This window comes from Argopecten irradians, chromosome 1 (assembly GCF_041381155.1).
Source record: "Argopecten irradians isolate NY chromosome 1, Ai_NY, whole genome shotgun sequence".
Classification (NCBI taxonomy): domain Eukaryota; kingdom Metazoa; phylum Mollusca; class Bivalvia; order Pectinida; family Pectinidae; genus Argopecten; species Argopecten irradians.
In genome coordinates, this window is record NC_091134.1 from 63,786,897 (window position 1) to 63,800,113 (window position 13,217).

The 13,217-nt window shown below is 34.5% G+C and overlaps 1 protein-coding gene across 1 annotated transcript in view; it reads left to right on the top strand.

The window, feature by feature from the left end:
• The first annotated feature begins 3,178 nt into the window (after positions 1 to 3,178).
• The window catches only part of LOC138304913 (monocarboxylate transporter 2-like), a 40,920-nt gene continuing 30,881 nt past the window's right edge, over positions 3,179 to 13,217 (top strand). The window contains exon 1 of the mRNA XM_069245308.1: positions 3,179 to 4,203. Within this exon, the coding sequence (XP_069101409.1) occupies positions 3,813 to 4,203 (391 nt within the window). The 5' untranslated portion in view covers positions 3,179 to 3,812. The remainder of the gene's footprint in view (positions 4,204 to 13,217) is intronic.

Below are 13,217 nucleotides of genomic sequence, written 5' to 3' on the forward strand. Positions count from 1 at the left end.
GCAGTTTCAATTTCTTCCAATGGATTTACATTATTTTCACTTAAAAAACTTTCTAAATCATTTAAATACAAGGAAAATAAAATCGGAGATAAATTTTCACTTTGTTTTACTCCGACATTACATATGAAAAAATCTGACATTTCGCTTCAATTTTTAACACAAGACTTAGTGTTCAAATATAAATTATCAATATCGGTGTATCTACTCGTATACCGATCAAAATTTGAAAGCGACCGCACGGTCTGAAAAAATAGTTTGTCTGTTTTGCTTAATATCTCAATATTTTATAAAATCAAAAATAAATTCTGTCTACCACATGTCGAAACGAATTATAAATGTATCACAATTGATTCGGTTAGCAACACACAGCACAATGTTTGTAATGATCAATCATCGGTGTGTACGTACGTTAAGCACCATATCCTTGATGCTTACTAATAATCAAGAATTTCTTTAATTGTTACATACAATTTCATTTTACAGTCACAAACTTTGCAATTCACAATGTATCAATGATACAGACTACAGAAAAATATTATATTATCAAAACTTATTCGTTACTGAACTCCAAGACCAATAAAAATCCTTTCTTTCATAATTACACGAAGATACCTGCAATTAGAGCATAAATTAGAGTATTTGAAACATCGAATTTCCCACTTTTAGTTACTTACATTCGAGCCAAAGCTATCGTACGATTAACTTCCCTCAAAAGTAATCATAAAAAAATAGTTAATCGGCTTTTCCTGTGACCGTCGATATAAGTGACAGCACATCAGTTATAGCACAGCTATAAAGCCACGGACTATTATAACGTCACTTCCGGTTTAAGGCTAGAAATATGCATAATCGGGCGGTCAGAAAATTTGACCTCGATATCGACGGCTTACAGGTTATTCCGGTCGCGCGCGACACGTACAGGTTTCTTCACGTATTAATAAAGCTATTTCGAGCATAAACTGAAATTATCATTTTTGACTGCACAAATCCTTTAAAGATAATTGTCAGGAAGGTAACGGCTCATTCATGCACATCATGTTTATAACATAATGACACAAACTAAACTGTGTCGGATTTTTGTGAGTTTCAAGGCCAAGGTGTCGCATTGACCAAGATTTGTGGCTTATGTTGGTATAGCGGGTGTCACTTTAACCTTCTTTTGTTAATGATCTAGATCACAATCGCTATATAGCCTAGGATGATTTATCTATCTATTTTCCAAAATACCCATACATGCACTTTCGGCTCAACTTCCTCTTTCTATAATAACTTCCCATAGTCGCCCTACTAAAACTCTCTACTCCCTCACAAAACTAACGTCACGATATGTACAATCATACTTTAAAAACGTCGGAATGTACAGTATTATGTGTCGAAGGAAAGGTATGGCTATACAGAAAGCAGAGACATTGGCAAGTTTAATAGTTTCTGTTTAAATGTAGGGACACCAAAAATAACTCACGAGCATGCGCACGACAACCACTAACTACTAACACTTAGGGCGAGTTCACGTGAAACTCGCGGGTTGAGCTGAGTGACGTAAAACCCTATTTATAAACCCTAGTTCGAGAGTCGTGAACAAAACGCGTTGGCCTACTCCGAGAGAAACTCTCCGAACCCTGGGTCTCAGCTGGGTTAGACACGGGTAGAGTTCAAAGTTCAAATTACGTCATACGCACCGCTTGTGTTAACTCTAGAGTTTCAAGTGAACTCGCCCACAGTCTATCGGATGGTGTCCCGTGTGAGGATGCCCAGCCTTGCGCGATAAAAACCCCTCTGAGGTCTTTCGATGAAGAGTAGGTGTGATAACGCCGGCCCAGAGGATAGGTATAGGTAAAAGATATAGTTTAGATATTTTTACATAGATAAATTAGATGGGCTTCAAAATTGTAGAATCTACATACCAAATTGATAAGCTAGGTTCCTTCCTTTCCCCCAGCTCTTGATGGGCTATAGTTACAGATAGACGATGCCATGATAGGACCTTTTAGGATCTAGGAGTCGTCTTCCAAATTAATAGATATATAGGTATATCAGACGACTCCTCACTCTATGCTTTCTCTATATACGTTGCTCTTCCTACTCCATTTCCTATCTTTTCGCGTGCCCAGAAACGATAACGTGACGGCACGTTATACTCTTCAATTCCCTCAATTCTCTTTTCACCGGCCACTTTGACCTACATCGTATATGGCGCGCGTGTGTCGCTATGAGAACCACTTCTAAGCACATGGTCTTTAAATATCGTCTGAGACTTCTGAAGATATACTTACCAGAGTTGCTTCTCTTAGTATTACTGATGGAGGGAAACGAATGGGAAATAGCCAGAATATGTGACAATATGGTCGCATCAAGGACGTCTTTAGTCACATAAACGCCTTTCCGATTACAGAATTAGCTGTCGTGAAGACCATTCTGACCTCGAAGCTAATCTGAAACGGGAATGGACACCTGCACCGGATCGATTACCGACGACCAGGTTTTAATTGTATTGGTAGATTATCGGAAGGTCTCAAGTTCGAAATCCCGCCTGGCCACAGGGCCTTGTTTCTAAGATGAGATACAAATACATGTAAGATAGGTCACCACCGTCACGTATTATGTATGTAAATAGACGTGACCTACGTGTATTATATATATATCTATTCTCATCATTAGGAACGAGGCCCTGTGACCTGGCCGTATAAGATATTATGCTCCTATTTTTTCTCTGAGTGACATCTGCTTACAAACATATCTATATATATATATATATATATATATCCCATTGACATTTAGTGAAGATTTTTATTATGTACATGTAAGGAAGACTTTGGACATTCACTTTCCCAGACAAATTAAGACTTCACGATTTGTCTAACAACATTTTCTCTTGAAGTCATGACGTCTGGTTTGACTGTTGTCAGTGAATAGGCGCCAATTGTAAGAAGTTGTTGATAAACGCTGAAAAAAATACTTCTTAATCTATTTACCCTGAATACAGTTCTGTACTATGGTCCCTAGCAACTACTCGACCTTGATATGAATTTTCGGGTTGCTATTACAGGGAGCTGGCCTTGTTTCGATTTACTGCTACTACCAGACTGTACCAGGATCTGATAGAGAGTAAGGGAGTCTTAGATCTGACAAGAAGACAACATTCTCTAGTTTAATAAAGGTCATGGTTTATATTGCAAGAGTTGCTTCCCTTATACCATGTGACAGGCAGTGTCTCAGCATCAGCAGCCATATGACGAGTTGTCGCGCCACACGTGCTCATTGTAGCCAGAAGCTGTCTATGTGGGTCTCATATATTGCAATTTGGCTACGTCACGTTACCATGACAACCAACGTGCTTTACTAACTACCAGTGGAACACAGGCTATTGTGTGGTGTACGAGGCCCGTCCGTCACTACAAACTCATGTACATACCACACACCGGTATAGCACGGCCACCACCTGATCGATCTCCCCACACCACTGCCAGTGTAAATCCCCGTAAAATATCATGTAATTTTACACTTATTAATACAGCACCGTGTCAGTGGATACGGATCAGTGTAACTGACGACAGGAGAGATGGAACAGCGAGGACCGTTACACCTAGGGACCATCATCGAAAGGAACAATGAACAGTGATAGCGTGTGTGTTGTCCATGTTCCGTGTCATCGGTATCATTCTTGTCGTCATCTTCGTTACAAAGCATTGGCGGCAGTGCATTAAAGTGTCGTATGGATTTTCCAGCCTCGCCACCAACACCAACGGCTTTATCCATGATTGTATGTAGTCTGAGGAGGAAACATTGGCTGTTTGTGAGAGATCGGTTATATAATGCAAGCTAGCACACCAGGGGAACCACAATCTGCCGATATAACAAGGGTGTCGTCTTCTTTATATCGCCACAGCAGCAGTGAAAGCGGCACCAGTAGCGAAGGGGTCAAATGCATCCCCTTTAACCCTGCCACAAGGGAGAGCATCAGTGGCGTCTCCATCACCATGAAAACCCAGCCCCGGAAGGACGGGTTCGACCCCGACCATAAAACAACGACCCGGATAGATTTCGGGGATTTCTTTCCTGACGGCGGTTGGGGCTGGGTAGTTACAGGGGCCGCAACTCTGGTTAATATTTTGTGCAATGGATTCCATTACGCCTTTGGAACACTGTACCTCTGTATATTGGAACAGAAGGAACTCAAACATCGAGCAGATGCCATCAATACAGGTATGATATTGCAACTGTCAATCGTATGTGTGACTCGAAGTACACAATTATATTGTGTATGGTAGTCACAGTGAAATAGTCATATATCAATACATTTTTTTATTATATATAGAGACAGATTTGTAAGTATTGTGCTCAGTTTGTTGCACAGTGACACAGACGTATGTATGCAATTAATTAATATCAGCCAAATAAAGATGCGTATACCTTGTGTAACTATGTCAGTATGTCACACACACGTATATAAATGGTGCTTACGTATGGCATGAGTGACAACGAGTCGACGTACACTTTGTGTTCATATAATATAATATATAAACAGTGCGATGCCAGTGTAATTCCTTATGTGACAATGACCAACACACGTGTATTCTTTGTGTAATATTATTTCCACGTGTATTCCTTATGTGAAAGTGACATCACATGTGCTTTTCTTGTGTAACAGTGATTATATGCATTATATGACAGATACACATATATGTCACATGTGTATTCTATGGAGGACAATCGCGCGCATGTGTGCTTTTCTTGAAGTTGTATGATTGTGATATACACATGTGTATTTCTTGAATGATTGTGACATGCACGTGTGTTTATCTTGTTGGACAGTGATCCCGCCTGGCCACAGGGCCTTGTTTCTAATTGTGAGTACACACATTATGTACACATGTATGTGATGGTCACCACCGTCACGTATTATTATGTAAATAGACGTGAAAACATTTTACATATAATTCCCTGTGTAATTCAGACGAGGCATATTCACTTATTATCACATACATATTCCTGTATGACGTATCACATATCATTCCCATACATATAATATTCCCCTGTGTAAGATGGCATTCATTATCCCTGTATTCCCATTGTATTTTCAGTGTATGATGATAGGACAGACACATTCACACTTTCCCTGACATATAATGACAGACTTCCCTGCGCTGTACTGATGGCATTCACAGTTTCACATGTATGATGTCACATCAGCAATACATATAATTGACCATTGAATTGTAAGAAGTTGTTGATAAACGCTGTTCAACTTTCATGTAACATCACATTGTACCCTGAATACAGTTTGAGTACTATGTCCAATGCTAGCAACTACTATTCCCTGATATGAATTTTCGTTAACAATTGCTTTACAGGGACGCATTCCTTGTTTCGATTACGACATTTACGTGTATTCAATGTACCAGACTGTACCAGGTATTTCTGAACATTGAGAGAGAAGGGAGTAACTTTGAGTATTAACTGAGTTAACTGTACATTCACATGATTTTATCAAGACAGACAACATTCTCTTTGTTTAATAAAGGTCATTTTCAGACTTCACAATGTAATATATGCCATTGCACAAGTTGCTTCCCTTATACCATGTAACAGAGTTAACAGTGTAACTCAGCATTAACACAGCCATATGACGAAACATTGTCGCGCCACACGTGCTTTCATTGTAGCCAGAAGCTGTCTATGTGGGTTTACAGACTTTAACAATTTTTTTATCTCATATATTATTGCAAATTTGGCTACGTCACGTTACCATGACAACCAACGTGCTTTAGACTTAACTACCACATTTACCAGTGGTAACACAGGCTATTGTGTGACGTGTACGAGGCCCGTCCGTCACTACAATTTCAAACTCATGTACATACCACACAACATGGTTTTTCATAGCACAATGGCCACCACCTGATCGATCTCCCACACCACTGCGTTAACAGTGTAAATCCCCGTAAAATATCATGTAATTTTACACTTATTAATACAGCACCGTGTCATTGGATAATGGATCAGTTTCAGTGTGTAACATTGACGACAGGAGAGATGGAACAAACACGAGGAACATGTAACATATTACACCTAGGGACCATCATCAACATCAAAAGGAACAATATTTAGTGATAGCGTGTGTGTTGTCCATGTTTCCGTGTCATCATTGTCAGTTTATCATTCTTGTCGTCATCTTCGTTACAAAGCATTGGCGGCAGTGCAACATTAAAACAATAACATTGTCAGTATGGATTTTCCAGCCTCGCCACCAACACCAACGGCAACAAATTTATCCATGATTGTATGTATAGTCTGAGGAGGAAAACATTGGCATGTTTGTGAGAGATCGGTTATATAATGCAAGCTAGCACACAGGGGAACCACAATCATATAACAAGGGTTCAGACGTCGTGTAACATTTTTCAGTTTTTTATATCGTAACACAGCAGCATTGTAACATTTTCAGACGGCACACAGTAGACGAAGGGGTCAAATGCATCCCCTTTAACCCTGCCACAAGGGAGAGCATCATTTTCAGGCGTTAACATCAACATTTTCACAATGTAAAATTTTCAGCCCCGGAAGGTACATTTCGACCCCGACCATTAAAACAACGACCCGGATAGATTTCGGGGATTTCTTTCCTGACATTTCCAGACGTTTAACAATGTAACATTTTTAGACTTAACAATTAAACAGTTTTCAGACGTTAACAATGTAACATTTTCAGACGTTAACAAAGTAACATTTTCAGACGTTTAACAATGATAACATTTTCAGACGTTAACAATGTAACATTTCAGACTTTAACAAAGTAACATTTTCAGTTATACAATGTAAACATTTCTGGATTCCGACTTAACAATGTAAACATTTTCAGACAGTTGACATGTCAGACGCGTACTACAATGTAACATTTTCAACGTTAACAATGTAACATTTCAGACGTTAACAATGTAACATTTTTCAGACGTTAACAATGTAACATTTTCAGAAACAATGTAACATTTTCAGACGTTAAACAATGTAACATTTCAGACGTTAACAATGTAACTATTTTCAGACGTTAACAAATGTAACATTTTTCAGACGTTAACAATTGTAACATTTTCAGACGTTAACAATGTAACATTTCAGACGTTAACAACAATGTAACATTTTCAGACGTTTAACATGTGACAGACGTTACATTTCAGACGTTAAACAATGTAACATTTTCAGACGTTAACAATGTAACATTTCAGACGTTTAACAATGTAACATTTTCAGACGTAAAACAATTAAAACAATGTAACATTTCAGACGTTAACAATGTAACATTTTCAGACGTTAACAATGTTAAATTTTCAACTTAACAATGTAACTTTTCAGACGTTAACAATGTAACATTTCAGACGCTATAACATGTAACATTTCAGACGTTAACAATGTAACATTTCAGACGTTAACCAATGTAACATTTCAGACTTAACAATGTAACATTTCAGACGTTAACAATGTAAACATTTTCAGACGTGTAACATTGTAACATTTTCCAGACGTTAACAATGTAACATTTCAGACGTTAACAATGTAACATTTTCAGACGTTAACAATGTAACATTTCAGACGTTAACATGTAACATTTTCAGACGTTAACAATTAACATTTCAGATGTTAACATGTAAACATTTTTCAGACGTAAACAATGTAACATTTTCAGACGTTAACAATGTAACATTTTTCAGACTTTAACAATGTAACATTTCAGACGTTAACATTGTAACATTTCAGACGTTAACAATGTAACAATTCAGACGTTAACATGTAACATTTCAGACGTTAACAATGTAACATTTTCAGACGTTAAACAATGTAACATTTTCAGAACGTTCAACGGTTAACAATGTAACATTTTCAGACGTTAACAATGTAACATTTTTCAGACGTTAACAATGTAACATTTTCAGACGTTAACAATGTAACATTTTCAGTAACACGTTTAACATGTAACATTTTCAGACGTTAACAATGTAACATTGTCAGACGTTAACAATGTAACATTTTCAGACGTTAACAATGTAACATTTTCAGACGTTAACAATGTAACATATTCAGACGTTTAACAATGTAACATTTTTCAGACGTTAACAATGTAACATTTTCAGACGTTATACAATGTAACATTTTCAGACGTTAACAATTGTAACATCTTTTTCAGACGGTTAACAATGTAACATTTTCAGACGTTAACAATGAGTAACATTTTCACGTTTAACAATGTAACATTTTCAGACGTTAACAAATGTAAACATTTCAGACTTTAACAATGTAACATTTTTCAAGAGCATTAACAATGTAACATTTTCAGGCGTTAACAATGTAACATTTTCAGACGTTAACAATGTAACATTTTCAGACTAACAATGTAACATTTTCAGGCAACAATGTAAAACATTTTTCAGGCATTAACAATGTAACATTTTTCAGACGTTAAACAATGTAACATTTTCAGACGTTAACAATGTAAACATTTTCAGGCGTTAACAATGTAACATTTTCAGACGTTAACAATGTAACATTTTCAGACGTTAACAATGTAACATTTTCAGGCGTTAACACTTGTAACATTTTCAGACGTTTAACAATGTATAACATTTTCGCAGACGTAACCAATGTTTTTCAGACGTAAAAACAATGTAACATTTTCAGACGTTAACAATGTAACATTTTCAGACGTTAACAATGTAACATTTTCAGACGTTAACAATGAAACATTTTCAGACGTTAACAGTGTAACATTTTCAGACGTTAACAATGTAACATTTTCAGACGTTAACAATGTAACATTTTCAGACGTTAACAATGTAACATTTTCAGACGTTAACAATGTAACATTTTCAGACGTTAACATTGTAACATTTTCAGACGTTAACAATGTAACATTTTCAGACGTTAACAATGTAACATTTTCAGACGTAAACAATGTAACATTTTCAGACGTTAACAATGTAACATTTTCAGGACGGTTAACGAATGATGTACATTTTCAGACGTTAACAATGTAACATTTTCAGACGTTAACAATGTAACATTTTCAGACGTTAACAATGTATTCATTTCAGACGTTTAACAATGTAACATTTTCAGACGTTTAACAATGTAACATTGTCAGACGTTAACAATGTAACATTTTTCAGACGTTAACAATGTAACATTTAACAGACGTTAACAATGTAACATTTTCAGACGTTAACAATGTAACATTTTCAGACGTTAACAATGTAACATTTTCAGACGTTAACAATGTAACATTTTCAGACGTTAACAATGTAACATTTTCAGACTTTAACAATGTAACATGTTTTTCAGACGTTAACAATGTAACATTTTCAGGACGTTAACAATGTAACATTTTCAGACTTTTAACAATGTAAACATTTTCAGACGTTAACAATGTAACATTTTCAGACGTTAACAATGTAACATTTTCAGACGTTAACAATGTAACATTTTCAGGACGTTAACAATGTAACATTTTCAGACGTTAACAATGTAACATTTTCAGACGTTTAAACAATGTAACATTTTCAGACGTTAAACAATGTAACATTTTCAGACGTTAACAATGTAACATTTTCAGACTTAAACAATGTAACATTTTCTCAGACGTTAACAATGTAACATTTTCAGACGTTAACAATGTAACATTTTCAGACGTTAACAATGTAACATTTTCAGACGTTAACAATAGTAACATTTTCAGACGTTAACAATGTGACATTTTTTAGGCGTTAACATGTAACATTTTCAGACGTTAACAATGTAACATTTTCAGACGTTAACAATTTTGTACAAACATTTTCAGACGTTAACAATGTAACATTTTCAGACGTTAAACAAGTAACGTTTAGACGTTTAACATTTTCAGACGTTAACAATGTAACATTTTCAGACGTTAACAATGTAACATTTCAGACGTTAACAATGTAACATTTTCAGACGTTAACAATGTAACATTTTCAGACGTAAACAATGTAACATTTTCAGACGTTAACAATGTAACATTTTCAGACGTTAACAATGTAACATTTTCAGACGTTAACAATGTAACAATTTTCAGACGTAAACAATGTAACATTTTCAGACGTTAACAATGTAACATTTTCAGACGTTAACAATGTAACATTTTTTCAGCAGTTAACATATGTAACATTTCAGACGTTAACAATGTAACATTTTCAGACGTTAACAATGTAACATTTTCAGACGTTAACAATGTAACATTTTCAGACGTTAACAATGTAACATTTTCAGACGTTAACAATGTAACATTTTCAGACGTTAACAATGTAACATTTTCAGACGTAAACAATTAACAATGTAACATTTTCAGGACGTTAACAATGTAACATTTTCAGACGTTAACAATGTAACATTTTCAGACGTAAACAATGTAACATTTTCAGACGTTAACAATGTAACATTTTCAGACGTTAACAATGTAACATTTTCAGACGTAAACAATGTAACATTTTCAGACGTTAACAATGTAACATTTTCAGACGTTAACAATGTAACATTTTCAGACGTTAACAATGTAACATTTTCAGACGTTAACAATGTAACATTTTCAGACGTTAACAATGTAACATTTTCAGACGTTAACAATGTAACAATTTCAGACGTTAACAATGTAACATTTTCAGACGTTAACAATGTAACATTTTCAGACGTTAACAATGTAACATTTTCAGACGTTAACAATGTAAACATTTTTCAGACGTTAACAATGTAACATTTTCAGACGTTAACAATGTAACATTTTCAGACGTTAACAATGTAACATTTTCAGACGTTACACACCCAATGTAACATTTTCAGACGTTAACATGTAACATTTTCAGACGTTAACAGATGTAACATTTTCAGACGTTAACAATGTAACATTTTCAGACGTTAAACAATGTAACATTTTCAGACGTTAACAATGTAACATTTTTCAGACGTTAACAATGTAACATTTTCAGACGTTAACAATGTAACATTTTCAGACGTTAACAATGTAACATTTTCAGACGTTAAACAATGTAACATTTTCAGACGTTAACAATGTAACATTTTCAGACGTTAACAATGTAACATTTTCAGACGTTAACAATGTAACATTTGTCAGACGTTAACAATGTAACAACAGACGTTAACAATGTAACATTTTTCAGACGTTAACAATGTAACATTTTTCAGACGTTAACAATGTAACATTTTCAGACGTTAACAATGTAACATTTTCAGACGTTAACAATGTAACATTTTCAGACGTTAACAATGTAACATTTTCAGACGTTAACAATGTAACATTTTCAGACGTTAAACAATGTAACATTTTCAGACGTTAACAATGTAAACATTTTCAGACGTTAACAATGTAACATTCAACGTTAACAATTCATTCAGACGTTAACAATTTGTAACATTTTCAGACGTTAACAATGTAACATTTTTCAGACGTTAACAATGTAACATTTTCAGACGTTAACAATGTAACATTTTTCAGACGTTAACAATGTAACATTTTTCAGACGTTTAACAATGTAACATTTTCAGACGTTAACAATGTAACATTTTCAGACGTTAACAATGTAACATTTTCAGACGTTAACAATGTAACATTTGTAACAATGTAACATTTTCAGACGTTAACAATGTAACATTTTCAGACGTAAACAATGTAACATTTTCAGACGTTAACAATGTAACATTTTCAGACGTTAACAATGTAACATTTTCAGACGTTAACAATGTAACATTTTCAGACGTTAACAATGTAACATTTTCAGACGTTAACAATGTAACATTTTCAGACGTTAACAATGTAACATTTTCAGACGTTAACAATGTAACATTTTCAGACGTTAACAATGTAACATTTTCAGACGTAAACAATGTAACATTTTCAGACGTTAACAATGTAACATTTTCAGACGTTAACAATGTAACATTTTCAGACGTTAACAATGTAACATTTTCAGACGTTAACAATGTAACATTTTCAGACGTTAACAATGTAACATTTTCAGACGTTAACAATGTAACATTTTCAGACGTTAACAATGTAACATTTTCAGACGTTAACAATGTAACATTTTCAGACGTTAACAATGTAACATTTTCAGACGTTAACAATGTAACATTTTCAGACGTTAACAATGTAACATTTTCAGACGTTAACAATGTAACATTTTCAGACGTTAACAATGTAACATTTTCAGACGTTAACAATGTAACATTTTCAGACGTTAACAATGTAACATTTTCAGACGTTAACAATGTAACATTTTCAGACGTTAACAATGTAACATTTTCAGACGTTAACAATGTAACATTTTCAGACGTTAACAATGTAACATTTTCAGACGTTAACAATGTAACATTTTCAGACGTAAACAATGTAACATTTTCAGACGTCAGACGTAACATTTTTCAGACGTTAACAATGTAACATTTTCAGACGTTAACAATGTAACATTTTCAGACGTTAACAATGTAACATTTCAGACGTTAACAATGTAACATTTTCAGACGTTAACAATGTAACATTTTCAGACGTTAACAATGTAACATTTTCAGACGTTAACAATGTAACATTTTCAGACGTTAACAATGTAACATTTTCAGACGTTAACAATGTAACATTTTCAGACGTTAACAATGTAACATTTCAGACGTTAACAATGTAACATTTTCAGACGTTAACAATGTAACATTTTCAGACGTTAACAATGTAACATTTTCAGACGTTAACAATGTAAATTTCAGACGTTAACATGTAACATTTTCAGACGTTAACAATGTAACATTTTCAGACGTTAACAATGTAACATTTTCAGACGTTAACAATGTAACATTTTCAGACGTTAACAATGTAACATTTTCAGACGTTAACAATGTAACATTTTCAGACGTTAACAATGTAACATTTTCAGACGTTAACAATGTAACATTTCAGACTTTAACAATGTAACATTTTCAGACGTTAACAATGTAACATTTTCAGACGTTAACAATGTAACATTTTCAGACGTTAACAATGTAACATTTTCAGACGTTAACAATGTAACATTTTCAGACGTTAACAATGTAACATTTTCAGACGTTAACAATGTAACATTTTCAGACGTTAACAATGTAACATTTCAGACGTTAACAATGTAACATTTTCAGACGTTAACAATGTAACATTTTCAGACGTTAACAAT